Source organism: Salmo salar, chromosome 15, assembly GCF_965601325.2.
Source record: "Salmo salar chromosome 15, fSalSal1, whole genome shotgun sequence".
Lineage (NCBI taxonomy): Eukaryota > Metazoa > Chordata > Actinopteri > Salmoniformes > Salmonidae > Salmo > Salmo salar.
The window spans coordinates 72,728,198-72,744,376 of NC_138305.1; the positions used below are offsets into that span (position 1 = coordinate 72,728,198).

Genomic DNA, 16,179 nt, shown 5'->3' on the forward strand with positions numbered 1-16,179 from the left:
TGTGTAACTCTGTGTTGTTGTATGTGTCGAATTGCTATGCTTTATCTTGGCCAGGTCGCAGTTGTAAATGAGAACTTGTTCTCAACTAGCCTACCTGGTTAAATAAAGGTAAAATAAATTTAAAACAAATCTTCTCCAGTTTATAAAAAAATTGAATAAGTCAGATAATAAACGTCAAGCCAAGGCTTAGCAAGCCACGTAGAATAATACAATATATCCATTTATTTTTTTATTTTTGGGGGGGTGGCCAAAGCAAATACCCTCATGTGCCAAGGCTGGCACGTGTGCCTTAGGTTGCCAACCCCTGATCTACACTGATTGAATTGGATCTAGCAGGTGACATCAATAAGGGATCATAGCGTAGACTGACCAGGTGAATCCAGGTTGTCATGGAAAGAGCATGTTTTGTACTTTCAGTATAAATAATAGAGGATATTTAACAGTTGGGCACCAAACCCGTCCCATATGAAATAGTGAAATCTATTGTAGTTCTAACCTTGGTCACCAGATGTGGGTAGAGTATAATACAGTATGGTGTTTATGGATATGTACAGTTTCTTCAGAAAGTATTCAGACCCCTTGACTTTTTCCACATTTTGTTAGGTTACAGCCTTATTCTATAATTGATTAAATCTTATTTTTTTTTATCTCATCAATCTACAAACAATACCCCATAATGACAGAGCAAAAACAGGTTTAGAGTTTTTTGCTCATTTATAAAAAATAAAAAAACAAATATTACATAAGTATTGAATACCTATGTAAATAAGGTAGTTCTGTTTATTTTTAATACATTTGCAAACATTTCTAAAAACCTGTTTTCACTTTGTCATTATAGGGTGTTGTGTATAGATTGCTGAGGATTTGTATTTATTTAATCAATTTTAGAACAAGGCTGTAATGTAACAAAATGTGGAAAAAGTCAAGGGGTCTGAATACTTTCCGAAGGGGAGATAATATACACACACACACACACACACACACACACACACACACACACACACACACACACACACACACACACACACACACACACACACACACACACACACACACACACACACACACACACACACACACACACACACACACACACACACACACACACACACACACCTTGGTGATGAGGTGAGGGTAGAGCTGGCAGGCCTGTCTGTCTGATGTAGTGTGTATATAGATGGGTCGTTCCACAAAATGAGGCCCTTTTGGGCAGTTTAATTTGGCTCATTCTAACATTGTCATGAAGAGCACATGTTCAACTTATGTTTTCCCATTTCAAGAGGTTAATTTAACAAATGAGTGCCTATTAAGTGCAAAATAAAGTAACAGGGTTGACGATTAGCCATTCATCTCCTTGTGACAAGGGGAATTAAAGCTTGTCGTGTGCAACAGGGAGGGGCGATTGAATGCAAGCCTCACAAAAAAAGAGCAAATTGATTTTTTAAAATTCTACCGTTGTATATCTATGGGTAACGTGGTTGCCATGTCATGCTCGACCCACTCAGTTTTCCACCACAAAACCCCATAAAATGCCCAAAAAGAGTAGAACCGGCTCACCTCCTTTTACACTATGCTTTGACTATTAGATGTTAAAAACATATTTTTTTAAGGATTCGTTTCACCATATTAAAATGAGTTTGGTTCAAGTAACAAGGTTGAGCTTAAAATGAGGGACAGGTTGTTGTTTTTTTTTTACCTTAAAATGAATCACTAACCACATTAAATAAATGATAATCTTCAGAAATGACTTTGTCAAAGCAACAGGTGATTGGTTACCTTGGTGACTAAGTGAGGGTAGAGCTGGCATACCTGTCTGATGTAGTGTGTATATAGATGTGTATATAGGTGATCTGTTACCATGGTGGTGAGGTGGGGGTAGAGCTGGCAAGCCTGTCTGATGTAGTGTGTATATAGATGTGTGCATATAGGTGATCTGTTACCTTGGTGACTAAGTGAGGGTAGAGCTGGCAGGCCTGTCTGATGTAGTGTGTGTACATAGGTGATCTGTTACCTTGGTGACTAAGTGAGGGTAGAGCTGGCAGGCCTGTCTGATGTAGTGTGTGTACATAGGTGATCTGTTACCTTGGTGACTAAGTGAGGGTAGAGCTGGCAGGCCTGTCTGATGTAGTGTGTGTACATAGGTGATCTGTTACCTTGGTGACTAAGTGAGGGTAGAGCTGGCAGGCCTGTCTGATGTAGTGTGTGTACATAGGTGATCTGTTACCTTGGTGACTAAGTGAGGGTAGAGCTGGCAGGCCTGTCTGATGTAGTGTGTGTACATAGGTGATCTGTTACCTTGGTGACTAAGTGAGGGTAGAGCTGGCAGGCCTGTCTGATGTAGTGTGTGTACATAGGTGATCTGTTACCTTGGTGACTAAGTGAGGGTAGAGCTGGCAGGCCTGTCTGATGTAGTGTGTATATAGATGTGTGTATATAGGTGATCTGTTACCTTGGTGACTAAGTGAGGGTAGAGCTGGCAGGCCTGTCTGATGTAGTGTGTGTACATAGGTGATCTGTTACCTTGGTGACTAAGTGAGGGTAGAGCTGGCAGGCCTGTCTGATGTAGTGTGTGTACATAGGTGATCTGTTACCTTGGTGACTAAGTGAGGGTAGAGCTGGCAGGCCTGTCTGATGTAGTGTGTGTACATAGGTGATCTGTTACCTTGGTGACTAAGTGAGGGTAGAGCTGGCAGGCCTGTCTGATGCTCGCCTCCATCTCCTGGCGGGACTGCAGCTGCACCTGTGACACGTCAGGCTCCTCCTCCACAAAGTGCAGCAGAGACTCCACCTCCCTCCGTGTGAACGACAGCATCGGGTTCAGGTCATCCACCACTCGGTCTGCAGAGAAGAGGGATTGAGGGAAGAGAAGGAGTTAGTCTACTACACAAATACAGAGGAGAAGATTTATTCATTAAAATCCAGACAGAAAATATTTACACAAGAAGCAACCTATTATCACACAGTCAAACTCTCATTTCATTTAGTAAGTTCACCAATTTGATGAACTTCTATTTGTGCACAAAAAAATGTGTATGTGTGTGTTCATTACAAAAACACTAGTGGCTCATGAGTCACGTGTCCATGGTAACAAGTGATAAGGTGCTGCTTGCACCTATCAGGTCCTTTCAGACAGGTGCACATAGAAAAGGGGGCCAAGGAAACGTGGTAGAGGCCAGCAAGGAAACAGCCGCTGGTGTTGCACTACCTCCTCTCAGCTGAGTTTGGGTCCTTTTGACTTTCACACTACCAGCCACTGCAGGTCTTAACTTTAACTTTAACTTTAAACTGTAACGTCATAGATTTTTCCCTTTAAAATAAAACTGATCAAGTAAATGGCATCATTATTTAAAATGGGGCCTTCAAATGCAGATTAGTATTTTATGAACACTTTAAAAAGAGAATTCCAACCATTGCATCATGAGGTAGAGATTTTGACGGCTACAATGGTGGTGCACCTATGCAATAATCCAACTCGGACCAAAATCTTCCTCGTCTTTCTGGCAAACACTGTTTACAGTTGATAGACAGTAACTGGAACTGATGTGCCATTATCCAGTTGGTAAAACATTACAGAATGAACAAACATTATCAATCTATAACGTTTAAGTTTTGCAGTTTACTGTCTTTGGAATGTTCGGAAGTCAATAAATTGACACAAGAAGCAACCTATTATCAGGGCCTTTAGACCCTCCCTGTGTGTATAGGACCACCAACAGCTAAATGAAAAGGAATCTGCGTGCGACATGAACGTGGCATACAGAAAACCCTGGCCATGTATAAAAATGGAATAAATCTGTTATTTTTCAACAAAAATTCTAAGAGTGTGGGCCTTCTCTGTTTGTGTATACAGCATAGCTGAAATTGGAGGGGAGCGACGTAACGTGTTAAGAAAACAATGATGTCAAAGCACTTTGGCCGTGGTGCACGTGAAGTAGAGTAGGGACGCATGGAGTGCACTTAGCCTGAGAGGAGTCATGACTTCGCAGAGTCCGACAGAGCTCAGAGGACTGCTGTACATCACACACAATGTTTAGTATGCTAGTGAAGCGGACTGGCCGTATGAAGTGCAATTAGCAGGGGAGGCTTGGGGTAAGAGTAGACTGCAGTACTGATAAGAGGTTCACGTAATATTGAGCCTAATAGACTCAGCAGGCCAGTGAGTAGTCTGTATCTATTCCATGCGTTTGTTTGGCTAGCTGGTTACTTACCAGACATGCCCTGCTTGGAGATCTGTCGGTCGTAGATCTTCTTCTCCAGGGTGAAGTCACAGACCAGGCGGTAGATGTGACAGGGTTTCTTCTGGCCGTAACGGTATACTCTACACACAGCCTGGGCGTCGTGACAGGGGTTCCAGGAGGCATCGAACACCACCACGCGGTTAGCCCCAATCAGGTTCACCCCCAGGCAGCCAGCCCTGGGGATGGGGAGAAGCACACGTCACTGACCTGAGGTGTGTTTGTTTCGTGTGTGTGTAAGACTGTGTATGTGTGTGTGTGTGTGAGAGAGTGTGAATGAGGGATTGTGTTTGTAACGAATGTGGTTTCTAGTGTGACTGTACAGAAGCATGATTATAAACAAATGATAATTATTTCTGCCAGTGTGTTCCTGAGGTCTATTACCTGGTGGAAAGCAGAAAGACCAAGGTGGAGGTGTTGGACGGGTCGTTGAACTGGTTGATGAGTCTCTCTCTCTCGGAGGCAGACGTGCTCCCATCCAGTCCTAAAGAAAGGAACCATAGAAAGAGTCATTCCCCGGTCTCCAACACACAGGACCAAGAACAATGGAGAGATACCAAGATAACCAGCAGGTGGCGATAGTCAATGTAAGTCAATAGGAAAAGTGGCAGCATGGATTGGAGAGGCTGAATAACAGTTTGTATAGCTACAGTAAAATATCTCACTGGATAAATGGAGTCAGAGAGATGTGGTGACAGCAGTGGTTGAGACATTTTAGAAAATGTATTAAAAATAAAATACGGAAATATCACATACATTCAGACCCCTTTACTCAGTATATGATATATATATATGATATATGATAGATATATATAGATATATATATATAGATATATATAGATATATCTTATATCGTAGTCATATAGCAGACGCTCTTATCCAGAGCGACTTACAGTAGTGAATGCATACATTTGTTTTTTTTTTGTACTTTGTTAAAGAACCTTTGGCAGCGATTACAGCCTCCAGTATTCATGGGTAGGACGCTACAAGCTTGGCACCTGTATTTAGTGAGTTTCTCCCATCTTTCTTTGCAGATCCTCTCAAGCTCTGTCAGGTTGGATGGGAAGCGTCACTGCACAGCTATTTTCAGGTCTCTCCAGAGATGTTCGATCGGGTTCAAGTCCGGGTTCTGGCTGGGCCACTCAAGGACATTCAGAGACCTGTCCCGAAGCCACTTCTGCATTGTCTTGGCTGTGTGCTTAGGGTCGTTGGAAGGTGAACCTTCGCCCCAGTCTGAGGTCCTGAGTGCTCTGGAGCAAGTTTTCATCAAGGATCTCTGTACTTTGCTGTTTATCTATCCCTCAATCCTGACTAGTCTCCCAGTCCCTGCCGCTGAAAAACATCACAGCATGATGCTGCCAACACCATGCTTCACCGTAGGGATGGTATTGGCCAGGTGATGAGCGGTGCCCGGTTTCCCCCAGACGTGACGCTTGGCATTCAGGCCAAAGAGTTCAATGTTGGTTTCATCAGACCAGAGAATCTTGTTTGTCATGGTCTTTGAGTACTTTAGGTGCCTTTTGGAAAACTCCAAGCAAGCTGTCATGTGCCTTTTACTGAGGGGTGGCTTCTAATCTGGCCACTCTACCATAAAGGCCTGATTGGTAGAGTGCTGCAGAGATGGTTGTCCTTCTGGAAGATTCTCCCATGTAACCAGAGGAACTCTGGAGCTCTGTCAGAGTGACCATCGGGTTCTTGGTCACCTCCCTGACCAAGGCCCTTCTCCTACGATTGCTCAGTTTGGCCGGGCAGCCAGCTTTAGGAAGAGTCTTGGTGGTTCCAGACTTCTTCCATTTAAGAACGATGGAGGTCACTGTGTTCTTGGGGACCTTCAATGCTGCAGAAATGTTTTGGTACCCTTCCCCAGATCTCTGCCTCTGTCTTGGAGCTCTAGAGACAATTCACTCGACCTCATGGCTTGGTCTTTGATCTGACGTGCACTGTCAACTGTGGGCCCTTATATAGACAGGTGTGTGCCTTTACAAATCATGTCCAAATCAATTGAATTTACCACAGGTGGACTCCAATTAGTGGTGTAAGGGACCGTAGTTACTCCGTGATCCGTACAATCACCCCCCACGGTTCGGCATGCATGTGAACCCAAGGTTTAACTATCATAGTGTGAAATACTGTTTTACTGCCGCTGTTACTTTTTAAAGTAATAATTCCCTAAATCTCGATGCAGAGTTGCAGTGAAAAGATAAAGACAAGACAGATGCGTGTTGTGTTTTACTCTGAAGCCTGAAGGTTGATTTGATTTTTTTTTTTTTTTAAAGCAGTTGCGTGTACTGTTCACGTGAACGGAGCATGTTGAATCAATCCTGGATGCTCGCGTTGTAAAAAGTAAAATAGAAAAAAGTGCGATGACAGCCATGGCTAGCGGAGGAGCTGAAGAACTGGCTTCATTTAAGTCTCATGTATGGGAGCATTTTGGCTTCCCTGTCAAATATGACGACGGAAGATGGGTGGCGGACAACACAATTACGGTGTGTAGGCATTGTGCCACAAGAAAGCCGTAGGATCATGGAAATACATCGGGCGTGGCCACACATTTAAATCGTCATCACCCTGGTGTGTCAGTGACAGGAGCCAACTCAGCCAAGAGACAACTTCTCACCGCGGCATTTAAGCAGCCCTTTGTTACAGAATCAGACCGGGCTAAAGCCATCACCTAATCTATTGGGATGTTTATCGCTGCAGACATGAGGCCATACTCTGTTGTGGAAAACAAAGGGTTTAAAAATACGGTGAAAGTGCTTGAGCCACGCTACGAAATCCCCTCGACGAAATCCCCTGGCGCAGCCACTTCAGTATGAAGATCGTGCCAGATCTTTATGAACAGGAAAATATCAAAATTGTCGACGAATTATCCAAGGCATTCTGTGTTGCCCTCACCACAGACGGGTTGACCTTCAGGGCAACGGAAAGCTACGTGACTGTGACTGCTCATTACACCACAGAGGAGTGGGAGATGCGAAGTCTGGTGCTACAGACATGCCCCCTCTGAGAGTCACACAGGCACAAATCTGGCGCAGGTACTGCTAGGAGCAGTAGCAGAGTGGAAGCTAGAGAGGCCCAATAGCAATATCCCAACCACCACAGATAATGCCAAGAACCAAGTAAATGCAGTGATAGAGGCTGGACTGGGGCCACAGATGGCTTGCTTTGCATATGTGATCAATTTAGCATCCCAAAGGGGAATCTCAGTGAACCAGATGGACCGCCTCTTTGGGAGGATCAGGAAGGTGGTTTCTTTGTCCACCGAAGCACAACAGCCGCTCATGTGCTTAAGACCAAACAGGAAATGTTACAGCTACCGACCCACAAGTTCATTCACGATGTCACAACAAGATGGAACTCCACTTATGACACGTTGGAGCGCTATCTTGAGCAGCAGGCAGCTGTATACTCTGTACTAACAGACAAGACATCGTCACCTTGTCTGATGATGACGTGGAAGTGGCAGAGGAGGTCCTCCAGGTGCTCAAACCCCTCAAAACGGTTACAACCCTATTGAGCACTGAAACTGCACCGTGGATGGTGATCCACTGGCATGGTGGAAAAGCAATGAGTGTAAATACCCTCACACTGCCATGATGGTAAGGTGCTACCTGGCTGTGCCTGGCACTTCAGTTCCTAGCGAGAGGGTGTTCTCCACGGCAGGGGACATAGTGACTGTAAAGAGGTCAACCCTCTCCTCAGACAATGTAGAAATCATCATCTTTTTGAAAAATTATTTGACGTTATAAGCTCAGGTCTGCGTTGCTTTCTTTCTTTCTTTTTTTATGATGTGGACACAGGCACATTTTTCATTCACTATTGTTCAAAGGAAGAAGGTATCATGCCTCATATTGCACTTTAATTTAACAATTTAGTATTTTAAGATTTTATTTCAACATTGAAAAGCTCCTTGCTTTAAGTAATAAATGTAAAGCAAAGTTATATTAGTCTCTTTTTTTTGCTGATCCGAATAATGATCCCATCCACGACTCAAAACCGTGATCCGATCCGAACAGTGGGTTTTGTGATCTGTTGCTCCACTAACTCCAATCAGGTTGTAGAAACAGCTCATGGATGATCAATGGAAACAGGATGCACCTGAGCTCAATTTTGAGTTTCATAGCAAAGGGTCTTTACTTATGTAAATAAGGTATGTTTTTTCTTAATTTTCAAACATTTCTAAAACCTGTTTTTCGCTTTGTTATTATGGGTTATTGTGTGTAGATTGATGAGGAACATGTCTTTTAAAAAAAATCCATTTTAGAATAAGGCTGTAACGTAACAAAATGTGGAAAAAGTGAAGGGGTCTGAATACTTTACGAATGCACTGTATGTATACACACAAAAAAAATACAGTCATGGGAAGCACAAATAAAACATACTATAGTAGTTGTGGTTACGAAGCCAGTTTTGGTTGTTTCCCTCTCTGGCACTGCCAGCCGGTATGGGCCTCTTGGCCAAGAACTCCTCGATGACCGACAGGGTGGACAAACTCTGGCTGCAGGAGACATAGTGGAGAGGGCGATACGGTGAGGAGGGGTCCTTGGAAATTACAGTCAAACTAGTTAAACCATTTGAGATGAGGTTTGTCCGTCTATATATGCTACTACTTTACATTTACGTCATTTAGCAGACGCTCTTATCTAGAGCGACTTACAGGAGCAATTAGGATCAAGTGCCTTGCTCAAGGTTACAGACGCTAGGCTACCTGCCGCTGGTTAAGAATTCACATGGCAACAGTTGTTTTAAAGCGGCTAAAAGAAGAACTTATCAAAACAGTTAACAAAATAGTAAAACTTGGACTTGTTTTTGTGCCGACCTGAAGACCAAGATCTTGTCTCCCTTCCTGACGCTCTCGTCGATCAGGTGGAACAGCAGGACCATCTTAGCAGAGTTTTCCAAAATCCCTGGCTTATAGTCAGACATGATCTCCTTCGCCTGCAACAGAGAGAGCGCGAGAGAGATAAGTCAGTACAGTCTAATTGTAGTGCACAGGTAATAACCAGTTTTCACTGAAACCTATGACAGTATCCATTCTAAATGAGCAGTCCTCAAATTGTTTTCCAACCGGCATAAATCCACGATGACAACCAACTGCCACTTAAACGGAGTGGAAAACCAAAGGCTTGGCAGTGTTGTGTGGCTGCGTACCCATTCGTAGGTGATGACCTGATTGGCCTTCTCCTGCAGAGCGTTGAGACTCAGCCCGCCGATGCTGTTGGGGTCCTCCGGAGTCTTGCCCTTCTGGTTGGGGGCGGGGCAGCGGGCGTGGCTGTTGGTGATGTCATCCAGGTCCAGGTCCTGCTCATTGGCCAGATTCTCCTTCTGCAGTGCCTCGTACAGCACGTCTGTGTGGTTCCAGATCTGGTGCAGGCAAACGTTACTACAATATTAGGATGACGTTTGAATGAAATGTGGACATGTATACAGAATATGATATACATGTACTTCACAACGGTTTTTAATTCCTGTGCATGCCAAAACAGAGCACACACACACACACACACACACACACACACACACACACACACACACACACACACACACACACACACACACACACACACACACACACACACACACACACACACACACACACACACACACACACACACACACACACACACACCTTGCAGCAGACGCAGAAGGCCTTGAGTGGGTTGAGGCTGAGCCAGCCGCTGTTGCCTGCCTCTCTGAAGCGGTTCATAAACTCTGTGTAAAGGGCCCTCTGCAGGGGCGACAGTCGCACCAGTATCACATGCTCGTCCTTGGAGGGGAGCTGGTCTCTCAACACGTCGTGACCACGCCTGGGAACAAACACAACCCGAGTTAGACCACAAATATCTCTGCCATATACTGTGGATCTCCACATTCATGAACAAACCCAACCAGACTACAACTAGAATCTCTATTGAAAGTGCTTTTTAGTCCAGGAACAGACTACTGTACTAGCATCAGTTCATGTGGGTTCTAACCAGCTGCACCAAGCCAGAGATCTCTCAGTCTCACCTCTGGACAAAGCCCTCCAGCAGGCTATGGAGGACATGACTTCGGTATCTCATCAGTTGGACGTCCTGCGGCGTGCTGTCCACACACTGCCCGTTCAGAATGGGCCTCTCAAACATGTTACTGAACTCCTGCCTGGTACCCAGGAAGTCAGGCCTGACAAAGTCCACCATGCACCAGTACTCTATCAGGTTGTTCTGGAGTGGGTATCCCGTTAGGACCACACGCCGCCGGGTACGGATGTTCTTCAGGGCCTGCGAGGTGCTGGCGTGGCAGTTCTTAATGCGGTGGCCCTCGTCACAGATCACCAGGTCCGGGCCGGGGCGAGACAGGGCCTTCTCTATGCCTACAGGAGGGTAGAGGATGAGAGAGGGGGGATGTCAAGTTAAGAGCCATTTCAGGTACAATGGTAGCCCTGAAGATGTGTATGTAGGAGTACGATCCAAGCAATTACTTTATGTTCAAATTCATCTATGTGACTCATGTTATCTGAGTCACTCATAATGGCAGCTGTGAGTCATGCTAAAGTGACGGAGCTACTGTGTGACTGTTATCGACAGTAACATGGGTTCTAACAAAGGGTGACACATTAGATCGAGCAAAAGCCTTGTGTGCAGATGGCCTTGCTTTGATGAAAGAAAAGCTGCCATAACTTCTGGTCTGAAAAGTTTGAAAGTGCAGACCGTGACCTTTGACCTACTGACCTTTGAGGAGCTCTTGATGCCGGTCCTCTTCGTCCAGGTCGATGACCACCGGTCCTTGGGCCTTCTTGGACTTCTTCCGGCCCGCCACAAAGCTCTTCTTCAGGGACAGCAGGCGATACATCTCATATCCCATCAGGAGCACGCCGCCGTCCCGCGACCAGTCAGAGATCACCTTCGCTCTGGTGGTCGTGGTTCTGAGAAAAGAAGACGATGACAGAACGCACACAGAAAGAGAGCAGAGAGAGAGAGAGCAGAGAGAGAGAGAGCACAGAGAGAGAGAGCACAGAGAGAGAGAGCACAGAGAGAGAGAGCACAGAGAGAGAGAGCACAGAGAGAGAGCAGAGAGAGAGAGAGCACAGAGAGAGAGAGCACAGAGAGAGAGAGCACAGAGAGAGAGAGCACAGAGAGAGAGAGCAGAGAGAGAGAGAGAGCAGAGAGAGAGAGAGAGCAGAGAGAGAGAGAGCAGAGAGAGAGAGAGAGCAGAGAGAGAGAGAGCAGAGAGAGAGAGAGCAGAGAGAGAGAGAGCAGAGAGAGAGAGAGCAGAGAGAGAGAGAGCAGAGAGAGAGAGAGCAGAGAGAGAGAGAGAGCAGAGAGAGAGAGAGAGCAGAGAGAGAGAGAGCAGAGAGAGAGAGAGAGCAGAGAGAGAGAGAGCAGAGAGAGAGAGAGAGCAGAGAGAGAGAGAGAGCAGAGAGCAGAGAGAGAGCAGAGAGCAGAGAGAGAGAGCAGAGAGAGAGAGCAGAGAGAGAGAGCAGAGAGAGAGAGCAGAGAGAGAGAGCAGAGAGAGAGAGCAGAGAGAGAGAGCACAGAGAACAGAGGAAAAGAGAGAGAGCACATCAGTGACAATGTTGGACACATAATAGCACAGCCATTTAGACACATTTAAGTAGACCTGAAGTAGTTACACACTTGGTCGATAGACGAGTCATGTTTGTGCATTTATTTATGAATTCATATTTATTTATGTTTTTTTTTAACAAACATTTCCCTGGTTCCTGTACAGTCGGGATCATTGACTGATAACTCTGCAACACTGTCTGGTTTGTCTGATGAGCGCGGCCAGGCTTACAGTGAGAGAAAAAAATTATAGAGCCAGCAGCCAAAGACTCGGCTTCACTTCACTCACAGAGAGGGAGGGAGCGAGGGAGGGGTCGATAGAGGACAGGATGAGGAACAGCAAGAAAGGGAGAGAGAGGGATTGAGCAGAGGAAGCGATTAGGTCACTGGGTCAACTGCTATGACATGTCTGCAGGAGAGCAGTAATGTGCAAAGCTGTGTGCGATGGAAAGCCACACACTTGATACACAGCAGTGGAAGTACTAGAGCCATATCGTTAGGTAGTTGTGTGATGCAGAACACTTAGCAGAAGCAGAGCAAGAGCTATGCGTGAATCATCTCTAGTCCCGCACATACACAAAACCATGATCAAGCCTAAGAAGGCTTCAGCTTTTGAAGAGGAGGGAGTGGGATATCTCCGTTCCCAGAGAGGACGGGAAACTCACTTGTGCTCGTCGTTCAGGATGTGGACCTTGAAGGTGCGCGGGGAGACCTGGGTGGGGTCCACGTCCACGGGTAGCGCATCAAAGGTCGGGACCCAGAGGTTAAATTCGGCCAGCCAGTTCTGTAGCGTGTTGACCTACATATATAGAGAGAGAAAGAGTGTGAGAGAGAGGAAGAGGAAGAGTAAATTCTCAGTCAAGAGACTACAAGCTACATCCAGTATGTACGCAAGTAGGCATTTCACTGTTAGTCCACCCCCATTGTTTACAAAGCATGTGACATAACATTCGATTAGATTTGGATCACAAAGAGAACACCGAACGCAGAGCGAGAGAGGTAACAGAGTACAGGTAGTCACTCACAGGCACGATGGCGAGCACAGTGTGGGCCTGGGTGTGTCTGAGCACAATGTCTATGAAGGAGATGACCTGCAGGGTCTTGCCCAGACCCATGCTGTGGGCCAGGATACAGCCCAAGCCACCGCTGCTCTCATAGCGCTCCAGAGACTCAACCAGGTTATCATACAGGAAACGGATCCCACCGATCTGACAAGAGAAAAGGGGGGGGAGAGAGAGAGAGACAGAATAATTCAATTGTTGCATTTGTTTGACTGCATTGTATACAATGGTTCGTCTCCGTGGGGTTTCCCCAGAGACAGACAAACTTATTTGAAAGTGCTTTTTAGGCTTCATATGGATCAGGGAAACTGTCCCTATATTAACTGCTAGGCTGCCTGTGTTAACAAGAAAATCCATGTCTGTACTGAGTCAGTTGTACCTGATGAGGTTTGACGACTCGGGCCAGCTGAGGGGAGAGGAACAGGTCTGCCTCCTCGGTTGGGTGGTTCAGGTTGACCAAGACACGCCCCTGGGCGTCCGGTTGGTTCACAGCGTCGTTTGCATGGGCGCCGGTCGCCTCGGGTGCCGCCGACCGGTCCTCCTCCTCCTCCTCATTGGTGGACTCGCTGCTGATCTGCAGGGCTTCGTCCTCGTCGGAGCTCAGCTCGATCACGTCTATGGTTGAGAAAGGAAAAAGAGTGTTTTTGTTAGTATTGTAGATGGAAATGGAGAAACATTTAATATATTTCTACATCAGGGATGGGCAACTTGGCAGCCGGGGTGGGGCCCATTGATCACCAGTTATATTAAAAAATAAATGTCCCTCTTCGCTGTCAGGAGGAGGGCCGCTAAAATGTTTTGCTGGTGAGTCACTGCAGCCCCTCATGATGAGTTCTGTTTTTCTGTGGCCCCCACCCACATCAAAGTTGCCCATACCTGATCCATATAATACCCAGTTTCCATTGCATTGTGCAGGTGCCTTTTGATCAAAACAGTCATTTTGACCATTATGTTACACAATACTTCCTAACATACAAATAAACTAAATATGATATTTTATTCATTTCAATAATAAGTGTTTCAATATCACCATTTCTCCAAAAGATGGCATGTGTTTTCACAAATTCTATGAAATGAATGTAAAAAAAATAATAATTCTGGCATCATATTTGTCTTAGTATCTTTAGGTAAATAAATCTTTCAAAAAGTTCCCACCTGACTTGTCCTCGTCTCAAATAGCCACGTCAAAATCTGTTTGCCCCCCCAAAAAATAAATAATAATAATATCCATATCTTCTAAACGGCTCTCCACGTCATCTATATTAAGTGATAAGTAACGTTTGTTAGACTTCAGATGTGGCATGGAGGAGGGGAAGAGAGGGGAGGGTGATAGAGAGCTTATATAAATCTGGTGAATAGGTGGTTATACAAGTTGGATTATAGGAGGTGGAGGACGGTTTTACATAACCCTGGGCAGAAATGTCACCGCGCTGCCTGGGCTGAGGCTGGCTGGCGCAGGCATTAACCAGGATTAACCAGCTATTTGCTCTATAAATGAACTTCCATTTCTGACATGGTCACCTTATCTGCCTTCCCTCTTACGCAGGACCCAGCAACACCAGACTGGTCTCTGATGAACCCCCTTCCACCACGCTGGCTTTAATTGGGAACGGATCTGTTCGGTGTGGATCTATACCCACAAGCAGACTGGTGTGTGTGTCTGTCATGGCCAGCGGAGGAAAAGCACACGATGCCCACCGGAGATTACGTAGTTCTATACTATAGCGACTCTCCTTCTCTAGCCAGCTAATCCATCTAAGACTGCTCAGAGCCGGTCCCAGTCGATAACTAACCCATACTGCTATTTGGAGCACTATTTTGAGCTAATTTCATGAAGCACTTTCATAAAAAGTACACTCTACAGCGAGACCATTTCCATTACTTGACATACAGTAAGTATCTGACCCACATTTGATCCCATTTACAAAACCTGGGGTTCAAAGGTCATTTCTGTTTATAGGTTATAATGAGTGACATTGAAAGGCTAGAGAAACGGGTCATAACATTACCTAGCATATCAAACATGGAAATCTGTCCGTCTGGCGCAGGAGGACCACAGTCAGTCTCTAGTACAGTCGTGGCCAAAAGTTTTGAGAATGACAAATATTAATTTCCACAAAGTCTGCTGCTTCAGTGTTTTTAGCTATTTTTGTCAGATGTTACTATGGAATACTGAAGTATAATTACAAGCATTTCAAGTGTCAAAGGCTTTTATTGACAATTACATGAAATTGATGCAAAGAGTCAATATTTGCAGTGTTGACCCTTCTTTTTCAAGACCTCTGCAATCTGCCCAGGCATGCTGTCAATTACCTTCTGGGCCACATCCTGACTGATGGCAGCCCATTTTTGCACAATCAATGCTTGGAGTTTGTCAGAATTTGTGGGTTTTTGTTTGTCCACCCACCTCTTGAGGATTGACCACAAGTTCTCAATGGGATTAAGGTCTGGGGAGTTTCCTGGCCATGGACCCAAAATATCGATGTTTTGTTCCCCGAGCCACTTAGTTATCACTTTTGCCTTATGGCAAGGTGCACTATCATGCTGGAAAAGGCATTGTTCGTCACAACTGTTCCTGGATGGTTGGGAGAAGTTGCTCTTGGAGGATGTGTTGGTACCATTCTTTATTCATGGCTGTGTTCTTAGGCAAAATTGTGAGTGAGCCCACTCCCTTGGCTGAGAAGCAACCCCACACATGAATGGTCTCAGGATGCTTTACTGTTGGCATGACACAGGACTGATGGTAGCGCTCACCTTGTCTTCTCCGGACAAGCTTTTTTGCAGATGCCCCAAACAATCGGAAAGGGGATTCAGAGAAAATGACTTTACCCCAGTCCTCAGCAGTCCAATCCCTGTACCTTTTGCAGAATATCAGTCTGTCCCTGATGTTTTTCCTGGAGAGAAGTGGCTTCTTTGCTGCCCTTCTTGACACCAGGCCATCCTCCAAAAGTCTTCGCCTCACTGTGCGTGCAGATGCACTCACACCGGCCTGCTGCCATTCCTGAGCAAGCACTGTACTGGTGGTGCCCCGATCCCGCAGCTCAATCAACTTTAGGAAACGGTCCTGGCGCTTGCTGGACTTTCTTGGGCGCCCTGAAGCCTTCTTCACAACAATTGAACCGCTCTCCTTGAAGTTCTTGATGATCCGATAAATGGTTGATTTAGGGGCAATCTTACTGGCAGCAATATCCTTGCCTGTGAAGTCCTTTTTGTGCAAAGCAATGATGACGGCACGTGTTTCCTTGCAGGTAACCATGGTTGACAGAGGAAGAACAATGATTCCAAGCACTACCCTCCTTTTGAAGCTTCCAGTCTGTTATTCGAACTCAATCAGCATGA

At 45.5% G+C, this 16,179-nt stretch overlaps 1 protein-coding gene across 2 annotated transcripts in view; it reads right to left on the reverse strand.

Moving 5' to 3' along the window:
- LOC106572303 (helicase ARIP4) overlaps positions 1 to 16,179 on the reverse strand; it is a 69,738-nt gene that overhangs the window by 6,211 nt on the left and 47,348 nt on the right. For both annotated transcript variants that reach the window (XM_045695988.2, XM_045695989.2), the window contains 12 exons: positions 13,220 to 13,455; positions 12,805 to 12,987; positions 12,445 to 12,578; positions 10,946 to 11,139; positions 10,245 to 10,587; positions 9,865 to 10,042; positions 9,387 to 9,599; positions 9,055 to 9,173; positions 8,618 to 8,733; positions 4,620 to 4,719; positions 4,209 to 4,414; positions 2,663 to 2,838 (listed from right to left, as the gene is read on the reverse strand). In XM_045695988.2, the coding sequence (XP_045551944.1) occupies positions 2,663 to 2,838; positions 4,209 to 4,414; positions 4,620 to 4,719; positions 8,618 to 8,733; positions 9,055 to 9,173; positions 9,387 to 9,599; positions 9,865 to 10,042; positions 10,245 to 10,587; positions 10,946 to 11,139; positions 12,445 to 12,578; positions 12,805 to 12,987; positions 13,220 to 13,455 (2,198 nt within the window). The remainder of the gene's footprint in view (positions 1 to 2,662; positions 2,839 to 4,208; positions 4,415 to 4,619; positions 4,720 to 8,617; positions 8,734 to 9,054; positions 9,174 to 9,386; positions 9,600 to 9,864; positions 10,043 to 10,244; positions 10,588 to 10,945; positions 11,140 to 12,444; positions 12,579 to 12,804; positions 12,988 to 13,219; positions 13,456 to 16,179) is intronic.